The sequence below is a fragment of the Rhea pennata genome, chromosome 2 (genome assembly GCF_028389875.1).
Source record: "Rhea pennata isolate bPtePen1 chromosome 2, bPtePen1.pri, whole genome shotgun sequence".
NCBI lineage: Eukaryota > Metazoa > Chordata > Aves > Rheiformes > Rheidae > Rhea > Rhea pennata.
In genome coordinates, this window is record NC_084664.1 from 119,772,075 (window position 1) to 119,790,465 (window position 18,391).

The following is an 18,391-nucleotide window of genomic DNA, read 5'->3' on the forward strand; positions in this document are numbered from 1 at the left end:
TCTTTGTGTATGCCTTCCCTGAGATTTAAGTCATGGCTGTACCAACAAAGGGAACTTCAGAGAGCAAGTCTAAGCCATTGTTTCTTGCAACATTCTTCTTTTGGGGTTTTTTGATATCCACCTTCGGTGTCTCCGCATTCATTACTGCAGACGTCGAATTCTGATGACACTGAGCTCTACCCACTTGCTGTCCAAGGAACGTGGGTGTTCAGGCATGTATTACGAGTTCCATTAAGTCCTCACTCTGGGCAGATTTACCAGGGCAACACATAAATGCCTTTGTGAATGTTGCATGTACTTCTCAGCAAGTCCCTAAGCTCCTCAGATCATGCAGTACCTCAGTAGGAATCAATCAGTAGCAGATTCAATATCAATTAGCCCAGATTAGACTACATTAGAAACCATATCAGCCAGCCTAGAGCAACTGCTATAGGCTCCGAGATATTCACAGCATCTAACCTTAGATGTTTATCTGCAAGTCTTTAGCTCTGAAGGAGGAAAGTTAAGGATACCTTCACAGTCCTTAATCTTTATCCTCTGAGACAAGCATAAGTTATTTCTGACCTACTTTGGAAGTTTACACCTTTCTATCAAGATTGCTTTGCAGGGACAAGAGAAAGGTGACTGTTGGCACAGCTAAGAATCAATGCTAGATAGGGTTCTCCATGTGCTGCAGAAGGGACAAGTTCATGTTTGCACTACCACTTCAGAACAAAATGTCTGAAAACAAGGCATAGCAGCCTGCTGTCATGACTGCTTGAGCAAGGGGGTTGGACTAGATGATCTCCAAAAGTCCCTTCCAGCCTCAGCCGTTCCATGATGGGCATGTGTGAGGAAGCTGAATGAAATTATACAAGCCATTCTAGTGGGATGAACAGCAGTGAAGTGTGTATCACTTATTACTGGAGAACAGGCTGACCATACAGTTCCATTTTTATTAATATAAGATAAAATTTGTCTTGCACTCCAGCATGATCTCTGCTGTGAGGTATTGATACTTTTCTGGTTGTTCATGAAACCCAAAAAGGTTGAACAGAAGAAAATTTTAGGAGTTTTATTATCTGATTTTACAGATCACAAATCTTCTTTGTAACTATAGTTCCCTCTGGGAACCACAGTTGAAACCTCTAAGACTTCTGTTTTAACAAATGTATCATTTCACATTAATTCTTTGCATAGACAACACTGCAATTGTGAAAAGCCTCCAAGGGCAAGGATTGAATTCTAAGGCCTCCTCTTAATATGCACCTAGTGTAGAGTACAAAGGAGTATGGCCAACTGGTATTTTTTAGGCCTACTGCAAAGTATGTTAAAATACACTATCAAATTCAGTACAGTCTAGCCTTCTTGGTGTGTTAATCCATGGTAACCATAGTGTAGAGACCCTCCCTGGAGTATGAGATGAGAGACAGTCTACGCACCACAATTACTACTCAATTCTATTCTGTGCTTGGAAACAGTCAGGTAATGTGCTTATACCTTAAGGGGCCATGGAAGTACTTTCTTATTCAATGATAATTGAGGAATATGTTGAATATTAGATAGGAATGATGATAGATATCCAAATTTTGTGGGATTTAAAATGTTTAAAACTTGAGAATCTTCTTTACTGAGGCAGCATCACCTCCATAGTAGGGCTGATGTTTTTAAGCATTTTCATAACTGATCTAGAAGTACAAATATGAAGTCACCACTGATCTGTTTTCTAGATAATTGAAGGATTGACTGAAACACAGGATAATCATATATCATTGTATATTCCATTTGTTAATTTGAGCCCTTTTCAGATCAAGTGTTTTAATTGTGCAAAATGCAAAATTGTATTTAAGAAAAAAAGGGAATTTGGATAATCCTTGGCATCTAGGGAGGCCATACCTTAAAACATACCTTAAAAATAAAGACTGCAGAGCATCTGGGAGTTGTAGTAGACAGCAAGCTGCTCTCAATATTGAGGAGCGATAGGTCAAAAGGAGCTAGTATGGGCTGTGGATGTATAAAATGAGAATAAGGCAGAGAAAGAGGAAGTTTGTTTCAACTTTGGAGATATGAAATATTCTATAAGTAATAGTCTGAACTTGTGCAGAGTGTTATTACTGTGAGCTGCACATGCAGCTAAATCAAGCTTTTGTAGTTGCCAGCTGATAGTAAAAGTTGAAAGCATGCCTGCTGTTAAAAATATTAATTAGATTTTTTTTCTTTTTCTTTTTCTTTTTTTTTATTTTATTTTTTTTTTTATTCTGGAGTACCTATAAGGTAGATACTTAAGCTCAAAGCACATGCGATAATTGTCTTCAAGTCAGGTTAGTTCCCGTTCTTCCAGGAAGATACTACAGGTCTTCAAAAGGACAGAAGTGAAAAGTAATAGGTATGCAAGGAACTATGACAGTGTCTGCAATTACTGGCTGCAATGCACAGTGTCGCTTCCATGCACCAAGTACCTCAAGTTTGCTGCATTCATATAAGACAAAAAAAATAGTGTTCCCAAGTATATTTTTTTTCCTGTGCTTTAGTTGTTAAGTGGTTATGGCCTTCACACAGGAGCAAAATAAGCCCCTAGTAGCAAATAAACCAGAAATTATTTAAGGCCAAGCTTTATGCTGAATTATGTTGCCTACCCCTCATGGAAGAGGAAACAAGGTAAGGAAGTTTTGAGTGCAGAGAAAAGGAAACTACTCACTACATCTTGTAGGCAGCCTTGATGAGAAGGACCATATTACACTCTCATTAAAACCTTGAGGGATACATTAAAAAGTCCTATAGCAACTTCTTTCTCCAACGCTAGTATCTCCTTAAAGAATACAAAGTCACAGACTATAGCTGCATGTGAAATCTCTTTATTTCATAGGGAGTTACAGGTACTGATCTTGTACCACAGAATGGTGTTTCTTCTTCCAGTTATTTTCTCTGCTTAAGTTGGAACAAGTTTTAGTAAGAACTATTCAGAGTTCTTAGAAAGAGTGAATGCATGCATTTTCTGTATTTTCCCCAAACTGAAATAATGCTTGTCTATATTCTAGTTAGCTCAATTTCAAAGAAATAAAAGGAGCTAGTATAATGTACCTAATCCTAAAAGGACATATTTCTAAATAGCCTTTCAACTTACTTATGTTTGCCTATTATATAAAAACCTTCCTTGGATACCTTTGCCACCATGCATCATGAATTGTATTTTCTGGGGAAAATTCTGTTTACCTATGATAACCAGCAGAAGCTTCATTGCCAAAGAATTAAAAGTGCATTTATATTATATTCATACCTGTATGTACTTCATAAGCAGCTTTTTTGTCTGTATTGACAGGTGTCACCAACTCATAATCGTCCTGCAGGGAGTGGAGAGCAGAAACAGTCCCACACAGTTCTTTCATCACCGCCTAGAGTAGCATTTGGCTTGAGGTATGGGACCACTGGCTCCTACTGACAGAGCAGCAGCTTCAGAACTTAGAGGTTATTTAGTAAATAAGATGTCAGTGACCAGAGAACCAGAAGAACCACAGCACCAACTGTGATTCCAGTTGTCAGGCAATTTCTTACTAGAATACTTCAGAATAAGCATTCTAGACCTATTTTCCTTTTCATTACCATCAAAGCTAAAGATCTGGGGAAGAATGAGTTGCTGAGAAATGCTCAAGGCAGGCTATGAAGCAAAATCCCAGGACCTATGCCAGAAAAATCTGGAGCTCAGGTGCAAGTCTAAGTTTCCCCATAAACTGAGGTTATTCAGATCCACTGTTCTAGTTTGAGCTTCATTACATAGCTTTACTTTTTTCCCTGAGAGGTTGGGCTGTCTTACGTGTTCATCACCACTAACTCAGTGTGATATTTGACTTCAATTAAATTATAAGAACATATCTTACAACAAATTAGATAAAAGCAAAGCTTTTTGCCTTGTCTTCCTGGATATAGGCTACATTCCATTCCATTAAAGATAACCAATGTTTGACCAGAGTCTGCTTTAAAAAAAATACTGTGTCTAAAAGATTATATTCAAAAATCTAATTTTAATGCTGAGTTTCTTACAGTAGAGAAACTCTTTAATTTCTCACAGTCCTTGAAGTGATTTTACTCTAAAAAGCAACTGAGAGCAAAAGGAAAATTTCACATTTCTCAGTTTCTTTGTCACTCTCAGATCGTTGTATGTGCTACAAACTGAACTTGGAATCTTCCCAGTTCATGGCTTCTGCCCATTAATGAATGTTCAGTAACCAAAATGTGCTTATGTATGCAATCACCAGGTGATTCCTCTTTGTGCTGTGCAGTATTTAACACAGATATAAAGAATTTTGTCTGTACTCTTGATTTAAAAATGCCAGGACTAATTTTGGCACTACTGTTAGGAGCAGTGGTCACTCCTTGCAGCTCCACTCTTCAGTAAGATTGCTGGTTGGATACATATTGAATAGAAAAATACCATTTTAACAGTTACTTTAACCATTTTTTAAACTTTTCTTGTGAACTTTAAGTATTTGCTATAAGGTGGACTATATGACGATTGCATAGCTTTAAAACAAATACTCCCTGCCTTTCTGACTTTGGAGGTGAAAGAGGAGGAACACACATGAATGTGTTACAGCTATCGGCAAGGGTTAAAACTTGTTTCTCATCAACTGGGTTTTTATTCCAGTTGGTTCATAGCTAAGCTCAAAGCAATCTCTGAAGTAAGGACTAATAAACTTAAGAATTAGTAGCTTTTCCCCTCTTTTGTATAGCTACCGTCTGAGACGGTAGTCTATATGAGAGAGCTTTGCTGCTCAGAGCCATGCAAAGTATTTGGACCCTAGCTCTAAAGCAAAGAGAATTGTTGTCTGACATGACTTGGACTGCATTGCAGAGTAGTTGCAACTATCCATTATGCCTTGGCATTAATGTGGCTAAAGTAAGGTTATATCTATATAAGAGTTAGTTGTTGGCTGAAGTAAGAGTTTTATATTATTGAGATGAGCCTTGGAGTAGCAGAGCAGGTCCAGCAGCTGCCACAGAGCCTACAGAAGCAGGGCGAGGAGAAGGACTGATCCCTCAGAGCTCTGCGATCACAGCCATTTATCCATTTGCTTTATCAGCTTCTTGAAAACAAACAAAAATCCCTTTGAAACATTGGAGGTTCCCTCCATTCTGCACTCTGTTTAGCTTACTGATCTTAGGGTGATAAAGCTACAAAAATGTTTTGTTGACAAACTTCCCTTTCTTTCTGACAGGAAGCCTAGAGGGGAGGGGAAAAAATGTCGCAAGGTCTATGGGATGGAGAACAGAGATATGTGGTGTACTGCCTGCCGGTGGAAGAAGGCCTGCCAAAGGTTCATCGACTAAAGATTGGAATTATGCAGAGGATTTGGGGATGGGGGAGGACAGCAGCAGAACCAGATTGCTGCAGTTGCACTGTATTACTTCCCATTCTCCCTCCAGTGATGTGGTGTTTGGGTTTTTTAATGGATTTTTTTTTGAAGAGCTTTGTATTTCAAAGTGAAGCACTTGTAGCCAAGGAGAAGCACTAATCACAACCTGTGTGGAGCAATAGAGCAAAAAAATAATAAAAAAAACAAAACCAGGAACATGCAACAAAATTCTGTCTTAACTAAGTATTGAAACCAGAGCAGCTATTAGTGTTTTTCTGTAAAAGAAAGGAAAAAATTAATTTTTTTGCTAACTCTATGAACTACTTGCTCCTTAGGACCATTTTTAACCGTTTCAGTCTCTGTGTTGTGAACATCTGTATTAACTAAACTGAACAATTTTTCTTTTCCTGGAACGAAGATCTTTCTTTTGAAAGCTTTCTAATAAACACTTCAAAGTCATATAAGCTACAGTTTTCTCAACAAAAGCTGTACCAAGACTGGAGCCTGCTAAATAATACTCCTAATATGAATGATCATGGTTATATGATATTTTTGGAAGGGGGATGTGGGGAGGAGTTGGATTTTTGTCTGTTTGTTTATAGGAGAAAAGTCTGATTTTGCAAGAAGGACAAGCAATGTTCCTGGAAGATTTTTAAACCAGACATAGACCAGTAGAGTGGAACAAAGTAATTTAAGTACCAAATTGGATTTTGATCCTCTAGAGGAAGAAAAGCAGCGATGAAAAGTCACCAGCAGATGTTGTCACAACAGAAATTGAGGGAAGAAATCCACTGATCCTTGATTGAAACCCATAACAATATAATTGGGGTCCAGTAGCTTCTCTTACTGCTCTCCCTTTTTCTAGGGAGGATTAACAATTGGACCAGCTCATCTATTGCTGCAGAAGCCATATAAAGAACTGGTAAATGCAGCCACTAGGATTATATGGAATATCTATTCAGGGACATGATCCAGCCCAGCAGTTCTGCTCATGTTTCCTTTTCTCCTGTTCGAGAGATTGTTGTTAAATTAATGGTTTGCTCAGTTTTTCTTTTTCATTAAAGTTGCTAACATCTATTTTATACAAAAAATTGCTAGAGAAAATACCCCCTTTCCACAACATCATCCCAGAAAGAGAAGTACAACAGCAAAGGAGCAACGTATTTGTGGTAAAAGTCCATTTTTTAACTCATTTTCTTATCTGAATTAACAAGTTTTTATACTGACAGTACTTGGATAAATTTGGGTACTTTTTATCTTTGTCCATTAGAAAATATATACCTGAATGCAGACAGCTGGTGTTCTGTCCCAGTTTACAGGGAATTCCCATTAATTGTTACTTACAGTGGAAAAATAATATGAGGATTTCCTAGGATATGAATGTATACCATTAAACAGTACTTGCCTGTGAAACAAAACAAGACATCCACAAAGAAAACCACCCAAGCAAAAGTTTGCCTGTTAGTAGAGGCATGCAGGCCCACTAATTTCTGGATTTCTTTTTCATACCATCTGAAATGAGACCAGATTTTTTTTTAATTGTGTAAGCTGCCTGATCCTCACTGAAATAAGGGGACTTTGAGTATCTAAACAGCTTTCTAAAATCTGGTCCAAAGTTCACTTGATAGCTTTACTAAGTGTGCATTGCTGCTTATGCCTATGTAAAAGCACAAAGTGACAAAGCAGTTGCTTGGAACATACACTGTGAAATCAGTGTAGTAGTACTAAGCAGTAAAATATGTAATAGGAGCCACTAAAGGATATCATTATTTTTCTTTTTGAACGAGTAAATTGGGCAATCAAATGCCTAATTTGAGCATGCTATTTCAGTTGTTTACAAATTGTGTAATTTAAATGCACAAGTGGCAAGATGTGCTTGCATGCACACAATTACTTGATTTTGTGCCCAATTGTGTTGTCATATAAAAAAAAAAAAAAGAAATAGACTCTGAAATCTATTAAGACCCTGGAATATATATACATATGTATGTATATATATATAAAATCTGGGATTAACAGGGAGGAGAAAGTTATTTTGTTTATAAAAGAAGAAGCTAAACTTTGGTGGATATACATAGCCATTGCTTTATTATCTTTCCTTTTAGTAAGATGTGGGTCATGGTTTTTCTTTGCCTGTTGTATTATTTTAATTTCCATAGTAAAATACCTCCTAGTAATTCTTAATCATTTCATCTTAAAACACTGAGTTTGCTGTTTGTGTATTTACTTTGAGGGAACTTAGAAAATCTGAATCTTTTCAAAGATATTTGTACTAGCTTTCCCCACATTTTTTCAAATACTCGAAGACTAATTATAAAGAGTTTCATAATTAATTTGACCATTTTTAGACTTACGATATCTCCTTATTTATTTGTTGTTCTCCTTTTCTATTTTCACTTTTTTTGCTCTGGAGGTTTTTTTGAAAATAATGTATTAGATTGTATGTTTTTTCTATAATGTCATGGCATCGTGAGCACCTTTCCTGAGGGCACTTTACAAATTAATCTAATAAGATTATCTTTTATAAATTTCTACATGAAAGAGTAAAGTCTGTCTAGTGTAAGGGAGTAAACGTAGTTTTAATGATCATGGAACAATGGTTTTGTTGCCAAACTAGTTCGCCCTCTGGTATAGATTTCATTTGGATTAAATAATAGGCATAAAAGTTACAATTTAGCAAAACATGATAGAAGGTTTGTTTTAACAAACTGAGGGCAGAAAATGTTTGATCTAGCATAAATCCTGCTCTGCGAAAATTAAATTGTCAGCATTTTTACACAAAATTTGATCAGCAGAGTTTATACTGAATCAGTTTTGAATCTTACGGCTGTAAGATTCAGACACAACACTGCCCTCTTTAACTGCAAGTACACTCAGATGGCTTTGTGTTTCTTACTCAGATTACTTCATGCTGTCTGAATGAACATTTAGCTGACTGCTTCAGCATCCACAAAGATCTCCTTAGCTCTCTTAACATACCCTGCAAGGACATAAGGACATAAATGTCAGCAATGCCTTTCTTGTATTGGCATCACAGAGGGTAATTTGAAATAACCTCTTCCATTCTTGAATATATTGCTTTAGTATTGTCTTAAGTTATCCTACTGTCTGATTCAGATCAGAGTTCCACAAAGGCCTTCCAATACCAGAGGATTTTTTCTTTGTCTCCCACAGAAGAGCAAGCTGGAATGCTTTGGTCATCTACCACCATCAGTACACACCATTTCTCGTACTTTCTATTTCTCTGTAGGATATAGGTCATTGTCTGTGCCCCTCCAAGGCAGTCAGAAAGAATGGCCAGACTTCATTATGCACTGCTCATACGCTACAGGTCTTTGGACATGTTGCTCATATATGGAAAAAGCCAGAATTTCTCCCTAAGATACAAAAATGGAAGGACCTATTTTATTAGTTTTGACCACTTACTAGTATTGATGCTGGTGATAGAAGTTGCCAGCATTGATATCAGACTTGATATTAACAGCATAGATCCCAAATATGTTTCTTGGAGTCTTCCTGCTGCAACAACCTCACTTCAGCTACTCCATGAAAAATGATCTGGAAAAAAAAATTATTTAAAAAGTGGGAATTTCAGATGCAATTTTAAAATGTGATTGTGTTGCAACTGCTTCTCTGTGAAATAGTAGATATTGGGCATTAAGTATTCTGATCATCTTATTCATAAAATTATTTCCACCCAAAACAGCGTGCCTAATTCTCTAGTGCCTTGCACAAGTGTAAGTGAACAAACAAGATGCAAAGTGAGCAAAAGCTTTTCCACTGCAATTTGCATGTTTACACTTACTTCTAATTAAGACCTATTGTCATTCGTTGTTACAGAAACCAGACCTGTGAGGCCTGCTTGTGTGAATAAGTTGAACAGAATGCCCGTCTGTTGAATCACGTTATCAAACTTACCAGCCTGGTATGAGCATTAGCTATCTAATGATCTATGAACTCCCTGCACCCATTCTCTATAATATACATCTCTTTCTCATTCCTTCTCCCCTTCATTTTTTAAGATAACGAATAAGTAGATAACACAACAGAAGGCAAAGTTGTAGCAGACAGTTCTTGTAGGACATGCATTTAAAAATGGGGTCCAGCTCCAGGCGGTATCACAGATGTTGACTCCTCCTTGGACCAGACCTGTTTTTTTTTTTTTTCTTCCTCCCCATTTATCCAGCTCCAGTGAGACTGCCTGAATGGTTTTCTGTTTTCTGCCATGGGCTGGGACCAGCTAGAGTCAGCCTGCCTAGAAATCAGGACAACCAGAGGCAGCTCTATGTGTGGCAATGCAAAATGATCTCTTTTTTCCCTTCTGATCTGTAAATACGCTGAAACACCATCTCAGAAACTACATATGAATTTAGAAGCTTGCTGGCCATGTGTGGAAACCTGCAGGTTACCTGTGAGGCTTGTCTCTGTTGATTCAAACTTCAGAACAGTCTTTGTAGGAAAAAGTTATGCTGTTCCTTCTCTTAAAAATATTTTGATCAGGAAATGTTTGTAAAATCGTATTTTTGACTTATATTTATACTTCATTCAATTTTTCATATAGGTGGTAGTGCTCGAAGTGAGACCTATATAGATAACTTGTGGCCATTGCAAAACACTGTAGTGAGATTTTATTCTAGTCTAAATTCAGAAGAATTTTATGACACCCTTAGCAAAATAACTAAAAAGTAACTCACTAGCAAAAACTAATCAGGCTGGTCATTTAGATACAGAAGTTATCTGCTAAATATAAGCAGCCTCTGTCTGCAGGTACTTGAGCTTGAAAAGCTTCTCCAAGATTACAAAAAACCCTCCAATATACAACTATAGTTGATAATGTCAGCCTGAACTGTTTTTTCCATCTTACACTACAGTGCTTTTGCATAGACCGCTCATTTCTATCTAAGTGCAAGATTAAAGAACATTTGTAACATCAATTTATAACTTTTGAGGTTATGTGGTGATAAAAAAAATGCTAACCCTTTTGTTTCTGCTTCACATAGACCATTTTCAATAACAATCCAGAAAGACTCTGAAAATTGAGATTAGTATATTTCTAATGGCCCTAAGCAAAATGAGATACAGTTTGCACTTATTCTTGCTTATACTGTTGAAAGAAAAAAAAATTGATCAGTAAACTCATAATATGCAATGTAATGGAATAGATTAATGTAGTAACAAACCAATGTTATGCTTTTTTTTTAACTCATCTTAAAAAGAAGAGTTTTTCCTTCAATGTTTGACTCTAAATATGAGAAAGCTAATATACCCTTGAGAGAAATTAATTCAGCAATATAAATATTAGTTTTGCCTTCCTATTACTTGAGATTGTAAACAGTATTACACTAATGAGGTAGGATTTCAAGACCAAATCAAAATTTTTGATGTAATTCAATGCTAAAGATGCACTCTGACCCTTAAAAATGTTTGAATGTCAGTGTTTACCATCTTTGCCAAACAGGAAGTTCACGATTTCTGACTTGCATTTATAGCTAATACTCCTCAAAAAGATCATATACTAGACTTCAAAGTCTTTATCTTGTTCTGCTATGCACTAGAGCTGTTAGCATGTAATAAGTAATGTCCGTAGAAACAGAAGTTACTAAAATGTTTGTTAAAAACAAAAAACAAAAAAGATACAGTTAATATGAATTTCTTCAGGGAAGGTAAGAGGGCTATAAATGCAGGATGTAGTTCTATCTGAGTAGAAAATGGGTAAGAATTTGATTTTTTTTTCTATTCTAGGCAAAATTTAAAGGATCAATTTGTGACTTCTTGAATTACTAAAATTAGAAGGAAGCACTAATTGGTGAAAATTATTTTACTTTAATGCTATAACTTATATAACTCCAAATAGGAAAAAGACATTTTAACTCACAAAAAAATGTAGAAAAAGAGCTTGAACCATAACGTAATTTCAATATAAATCTATACATTTGTATAAAGCTTTTCAGAATGTATTGTAAATATAAAGAATTCTTGTTTATACAGTTCCTTGGTCAAAGCATACTTTGTCTGTAGTTGGATTACTTTTTATCAAATTACTTCAGCCACCAAAAATAATACGACAACATGCTATCCTGGAGGTATTGAGTACTCTGCTTTGCAAGGTGCTAATTTCCCCTTGAAATTAAAAGAAAATGCATGCCACTACAAAAGTTGTATCGTATATGTGAAGCTGTCAACTTCATTAAAACAAAAGTTAATACACATTAACTACTATTTTGAAAGAATACATGTACAAGTTCCCCAAGTTTTCTTCAATTGTTTTATGAAGAAATTTTCATTTTGTCCATAATACTTTCTCCTTATCAAATCTTTTTCATCATATCCAGGAACTCCGTTCCCCAAAATCTTGAGTATTTGTACTGACCAGAATCTTCAGTAGGACCTAAAAGTGTAAATGGCACATGGCATCAGAATTTTTAGTGTCATTGTTTAATTGTAGCAATTCTCACAGTGATGCCAACAAATCTTTCATGGAAGAGATGCGTATAATCCATAAAGCAGGTGTAGTTACTACAGAAGTAGGTAGTCCAATAACAGTTATAGACTCAGAATCATCAAGGCACTCAAGTATGCGTTTAACTTTTTTCAGACAGTTTGTCAGTGAGACTTTTCGTGTTTCTGAAGTTAGGCACATATTTCTATGCTTTTCTGAAGTCAAGATGTGGAAAAACAGATATTCTTGTAACTTTTGTTTGAAATATGCACTTTGTAAGACAATCTATCTTTTTCTGATTTTATGCAATTTATCTGGTATTTAGAAGACCAGACAAATTTAGAGGATTGAAGTCTTTTGTATTTTTTGCATTGCAAAGGGAAAGAGAAGACAAGTTTATATGTACATTTTAGCATATGAAAGCATTGCTTAGATTTGTAAAAGCTGTCTATTTGCCATCAAGCTCAAAGGAACTTACCCGAGCACATCAGAAAAATGCATGACAAACAAGTTACTTTTTATATAAATTTATATACTTCCATCTGTATTCCTTACGTACTTCTCCAGTGAATTGGATATACAGGAGTTCTGAAGCTACAAAGAAATAAGTATATTTACCTAAAAACTTTAGGAATACTGTACAGTTATGTCACAAATTATGTTGTTTTTGTGTAACCTTTAGTGTTAAAAAAGCATCAGTACTTTTACTGAAAAGGAAACTAGACAGTAGCCTTATTAACAAGGTGCAATACTTAAAGGGCTAAATTATGGAAACAAGTAGTGTGAATATGTACATCACTATGAAATGTGCACTCTTTTAAAACTAACTTTTAAAGCATGGGGCTTGTATTACCTCTCTGAAACAATAGTGATGGCAGAATATTATAAGCATTTATTATAAGCTATGAAACAGGATTTGGGATTCCATAAGAACCAAAAAGATGAGAAGGGGAATTGTAAATTATATAGAATAGTAGTGGGCAGTCTAGCATGGTAGCAGAAATCTAAAACATCAATACAAAGCTATAAAAAGTCTGGATTACTGAAAGAAGAGGAAATACTGATCTTGGTTATGGACATAATTTAGTCTGAAATTACCAATAATATCAAAAAAAGCTTACTTCAGTGTTCAGAGAAAATTCTGTTTTATCTCTTGGGTTTTATCATTGGGTTTTGTTTAAATTTGTATTCTAATTGTGAAAACATTCCTAAATTGTCAAGAATTAGCTTGAAATTGTATTATATTTTGAAAACAACTTTTCAAATGGAGAGATTTCTTCTTTCATTGTACTGTCCAGCCTGAATCTCATCATGCAACATGATCTGCTTAGACTGAAGAGGAGAGACGGGGCAAGCAAAAGGGCAAGCGAAGAGTAGAAAAGGAATACTTCGTTGGTTCACTGGTCAGTTAGGAAGAGTGTTTGAACAGTCGAACTGAGGGATCCTCTTGCATATTTCTAAGTGAATTTCTCCTCTCCATCTGCACTGTGACCTTTCAACAGAATACGGATTGACAAGTATGTTGCATCTTGCTATCGTATACTTTTACTGTTAAGGAATGACATACAAGTCACTATTTTTGTCTTATTCTTAGAATCCAGAATCAACTAAAAGATTGAAATAATCAGGTCTGTTTTAAAGAAGGATGCTTGGTTTCACTTTTTGACTTTCTTCTAGTAAAGGACCAAAGGACAAATTTAAATTTATAGAGACATTATTTGAAATAGGCTTGAGCTAATAAGGTAAGACCTGAAAAAAACATTCCTCAGAATTGGATTACAGCAGAATGAACCATTCTGTCTTGGGCCATTTCCATTAGTGACTAAGGCTAGTGGCTTAAGGATAAAAAGTTATGCACAGTAAACCTTACAGCACAGCAATTGCTTTCCTTGTTTAGATATAGCACCTTTTATTGTACTGTTACTTCTCTAGCATTATTGCTTTTTTTTTGATAGAAGTATTTTTCATCTATCAAAACACTACTATTTTGTATGCATAAGGAAAAGTTTCTACCATCCTGTCTACCATTTTTTGCAGTTTTTTAATAGAATATTTAATCCTGCTGCCTTATCTTTCCTTCTAATATGTAACATCTTTTCTCAGAAATATCTTAAGCCAAATATGATCAGATGCTGCAATTATAGTTACTTAATATTGGATGTGTATATATAAATGACCATAAAAGACTAACTCCAGTGACTCAAAAAACATCGGTGAAATGCCCTGTAAGATCTTGTTTTGTATAGATTGTAAGTCAAAAAAGCTTTTTTTTTCTTCCCCAGTCATGACAAGAGTTTAGCAGGAATTAATTCTAATTAATTTGAGGAAGAGAGAGAAAAGCCAAAAGCATTTTTTCTGAAATAAACAACCCTTACTAAGCTCTCATGAATTTTGTCTGTAGCCAAGAGATCCAATGCTTCATGTTTCATATTACGTTTGCACTATTCTGAGGCAGTCAATTACAGAGTTTTCTTTTTTTGTAAGTTATGATCCTGATAAAGTGTTTTGTGATACAATTAAGAGTGAAATGCAGATAGCATTGTAACAGATAGTCCTCAAAGCATTACATTTTTTCTCAGAAGAGTTGCCATTGTACCTGTGAATAGCTTCATTGACTAGGACTGCTCACATAGGTAACAGTAGTAGAATGAAGGTACTTGGATTTTCCTCAGTGTGACTAGTTCTGCTGTAATTGGAAGTATGAAACTGTAAATCTGTCTTTCAGCGCTTAAGAAGAGAGTTTTGCTCTTAGGTTTTGCTCAAAAGATTAATACATACCCAGACATGTACTGCACTGCTGTTGGAAGACCTTAGTTTAGTTTCTAGTACTGCCAAAGTATACGGACATGTCATTTAATGACAGATTTAAGAGCTGTTAAGCACATGGTCTTAAGTAAGTGCGTAATCCATGCTACTGACACCAGATGTAAAGAGAAGTAGGTTTCTCAGAATGGGATCCAGGACAGCCAGCCTGTTGTAAGGGGAAGCTACTGCCACAGTCAGTGTGCTGTCAGCTAGCGCAAGCTGATCACGGATGCTCAGGACCTTTGTGTCCACTTACCGTCTTGGGGGAACAGATTGTCCACATTCATTTCTGACTCACGGACAAAAGGTTCTTTTGAAGTGATACTCGTCTTTTCAGAGATTAAGATTGATGAAGAGGTTTTTGTGTTAAAAAAGGTCACTGAATAATATACAGTGTCCTCAGAGCTGAAACTAGAGCTTGTAGCCGCCCTCCTTCCAGAGGCATGCTGCATCTACTAGACTAGGAAGTGGGAGCCGGCTTCCTTCTGGGCTTTCTCTGAGCACAGTAACCTTCAATTATCGCACTGTTTCAGTAGAATCAGTGCTTGCTTCCCACGATTTACTACCACCCAGCAAAAAGCCCTCAAACCAGGCCAATGGGAGTTTGACTCTCAAGAGATTTAAAACCCAACTCTTTCCCATTCCTAAATGTTTCAGTTAGTAGGCTTTTATGAAGGGGGCACTGCCCCATGACTTTCTAGTGGCATTTCTAAAAAAGCACCAGCAGCCACGATTGCATTTGCAAGGATCCAGATATCATCATTGTGTCAGTCACATGAGAGCACTTTCATGTAGAAGTAGGCAGAAGACATCTGTCTTTCTGAATCCTAGCTGGGCTTAGACACAATGTTGGTATCATGCAACTTAGCTCTGTGCAGAGCAGTCCTAGACACCTGGAACGGTACACTAGTGTCCTACAGCCTCAGAGCTGTGTCTTCAGGAATATTTTAGATTTAGATCTCTACATTTCACTTTACGTTGAAGCATGTTAAGTGGGAATAAGCTTGTACTACAAGTGAAAGGGCTGTTGCTAGCCCCAGCCACTCCCCCTCTCTTCTTCAGTGCTGGCAGAAGCATGTCTACAGGAAAATGTTCTGGGTTATGCTGGCTTCAACCATGCATAAAATAAGATGCATAAAGACCAGAACCTTGCTGGTTTTGTACCTCTGTTCTCCATGTTAGAGAACGAGACTACATCTCAACTAGGCATGATTTTGCTAAGCAAAGGTTGAAGGGCTTAAGGGACATCAAAGGCAGCTTTGCTGGACCTCGATCCTGCCCTGATCTGGGCATCCTGGAGCCAGTCTGATGTAATTCAGGGATAATATAAGATCATACAAGTTCTATTTAGGGCTGAAGGGGGAGGTTTTATCTCATTTATCTTATTTCTGGACCATGGAAAGGCAGGAATTTCTTCTTAGCCAGATATGGCAGCAAATAGTTAGGGATTTTCCTAAATAGAAAGATTCTTAGTTGCTTTGCTAGTACAAATTTTCAAGCTCTTTGTATTACAATGTCAATGTAATAGTGATGGGGAATGCCAAGAGGGATGTAAAGGTTCATAATCTAACGGAAGGAAATAACTGTCAACATCAAATTGCACTACTTTTTTTAAACTCTAGCTGTGAAAAAGCAATTACATTTTCTTGACATACTCTAGTTATATTTTATTTCATAAAAAAGAAGTATTTCTACTGTAAAAGGGATTGAATTTAACACAGACTATGAGACTAACTGTTAAAAAAATCAAAAGCCCAATTGCCCAGTTTTCCTGCATATGGGACTTTTGATATACTCCACTTGTGTAACACTGCAGCTTTCAGATGCAGGTATCCTTTTGACTCTCTTCAGTCACAGAAGGGAAACATCTGCCCGTGTACATTCTTCCTCCTTTGTTTCCTGTCATCAAATTTCTTTTGGGGGATAAAAGGTAAATCTAAGGTCTTTCTGAAAAGCATTTTTTTCTGATTTTTTGTTTTTAGAAGTATAGCATTTCCCCTTCTCAGCATAAAATTAGTGACCTTTAATTTGCTCAGCATTGCACTTTGTATGTATTTTCACTTGTTGGGCCAGGTATTTTTGATACACTAAACAATAAAAATCTTGTTAATCTAGTTTTAACTAGAAATTAACTATGAAATGTTTTTTATAAAAATGCAAATTAAAAAACCTGAATATAAGTGTACTATTTAGATCAGAAATATTTTAATGAAATATTGAGAAATATGATAGCTTCTGAAATTATTTACCACTTAGTAAATTCAATATGTTGATAGATAGCATAATTTAAAATGAAATATGAGTAATCAAGAGAGAATAGTAGACATTTGATTTGTTTACACACAAAAGCTGCATTAGTTTAATGGATTTAGCTCTTAAAAAGTTAGTATAATCTAGTTTAAAGAAGTACAAACTTATTTAACAAGCCAGATTAAAATGAAGAAAAGAGTTAACAGAGAAGTTCACATCAGTTTATCTTAATTACCAGAGAGCTATGTTTTTCCCTAACCTAATGCAATTTTGTATTCTGGGCAGTCTGAAAAGCCCCTTGTCTTTGGAAAGGCCAAACTCATTTGAGTACTATATTCCTTCAAAAGTTGTACATAACTGTGTATTTACCTCCTTTCAACAGTAGCTCTTCAAACTTGTGTACTTACAAACCCACTTCCAGATTGAAAATGATACATCCATTTGTTTTTTCTGGCTTCATCCCCTCCGGTTTTGGGAACCAGTGTCCTAAGACAAGACAAGACAAGACAAGACTTCTAGCAATCTTCTTGCTCCTTAATGAACTAGTGAAGAACTCCATGCCCCCTGATTTTAGTGTTAAATATAAAGCCCTTAATACTATTGCATGTAGTTTAGCTTCTGATTTTTTTGGTGCCAGTGTCAGTACTTTAAACATAGAACAACTACACTGCCCCAGCACAGAGTCCCATAAAGTATTATACAGTATATTGAAAATAAAGGCCATTTAATTTGTACTTTTTCCAAATCACACCTAGAAATTTGGAAGTCTATAGTGACTGAAAAAACAAAATACAGTGGCAGTAAATGAGGAAGAGGGACTGTGATGGTTTAATTCGCTTCCCGGGGTCTAGCCTTCCTAGACTCCTCTCTTCCAGGCCGATGAGCCAATATATGCCCAGACCACGCAGAGGTCTGAGGTCCTTGATATAGTGATGTGAAATCCCCTGCCAAAATTTTTCTTCAAAACATCTGGCAGAGTCCCCAGTTCTTTTTATGAGACTTTAAGACATAATGCTTTCTCATTTTTACACCATAGGTGCAAGTGAAAGCTAGCTGCTGATCCTCGTATTGTTAATACAGTCTCAGCTTGAGTTGCCAGTGTGTCATCTTGGTATTTTTAAGCAAGCTTCATTTTTGCCTATGAAGAAAGTGCAGGATCTGAATATTTCCACATGCTATAAAGCTGTTCTGTCCTTCCAAGGACTAACCTGAGGTCTTTGAGCATGACTAGTGCACCACTAATGGCGTGCGAGGTATGTGCTTAAAACTGGTGAACAACAAGGTACTGTGCTGAAGAGAAAGAATAGATTAACATTACCTACACATCGTACCACAGAGAGGAGTGCTGTGGAGCACTGCTAAGGTGTTGTAGACATGGAAAAAAGCTCGGCTTGAAACCTTGCACTATTGCATTGTATCTCTGGAAAATCAGCTTCCGTTTATCTGAGGAACAAGTGCAAGGGTAGACTTCCTCCAGGGTGGCTGTCCTTCGGGCAGCACGAGTAATAGTTGTGCTACCCAGCCAATTTCTGTTTTTTTTTTTTTTTTTTTTTTTGAAGAAAAGTTT

General features: G+C 36.3%; 1 protein-coding gene across 5 annotated transcripts in view; it reads left to right on the forward strand.

Annotated features, from left to right (window-relative positions):
* ZNF704 (zinc finger protein 704) overlaps positions 1 to 18,391 on the forward strand; it is a 111,416-nt gene that overhangs the window by 87,238 nt on the left and 5,787 nt on the right. For 4 of the 5 annotated variants that reach the window (XR_009957680.1, XR_009957678.1, XR_009957677.1 and 1 more), the window contains exons 8-10: positions 3,299 to 3,393; positions 5,193 to 6,499; positions 13,068 to 13,286. Coding sequence is in view for 1 of the 5 variants with exons in the window: in XM_062570250.1 (XP_062426234.1) it covers positions 3,299 to 3,393; positions 5,193 to 5,304 (207 nt within the window). In the remaining 4 variants the exon portion in view is untranslated. Of the gene's footprint in view, positions 1 to 3,298; positions 3,394 to 5,192; positions 7,609 to 13,067; positions 13,287 to 18,391 lie in introns of those variants that run through there. The other variant, XM_062570250.1, reaches the window with a different exon arrangement.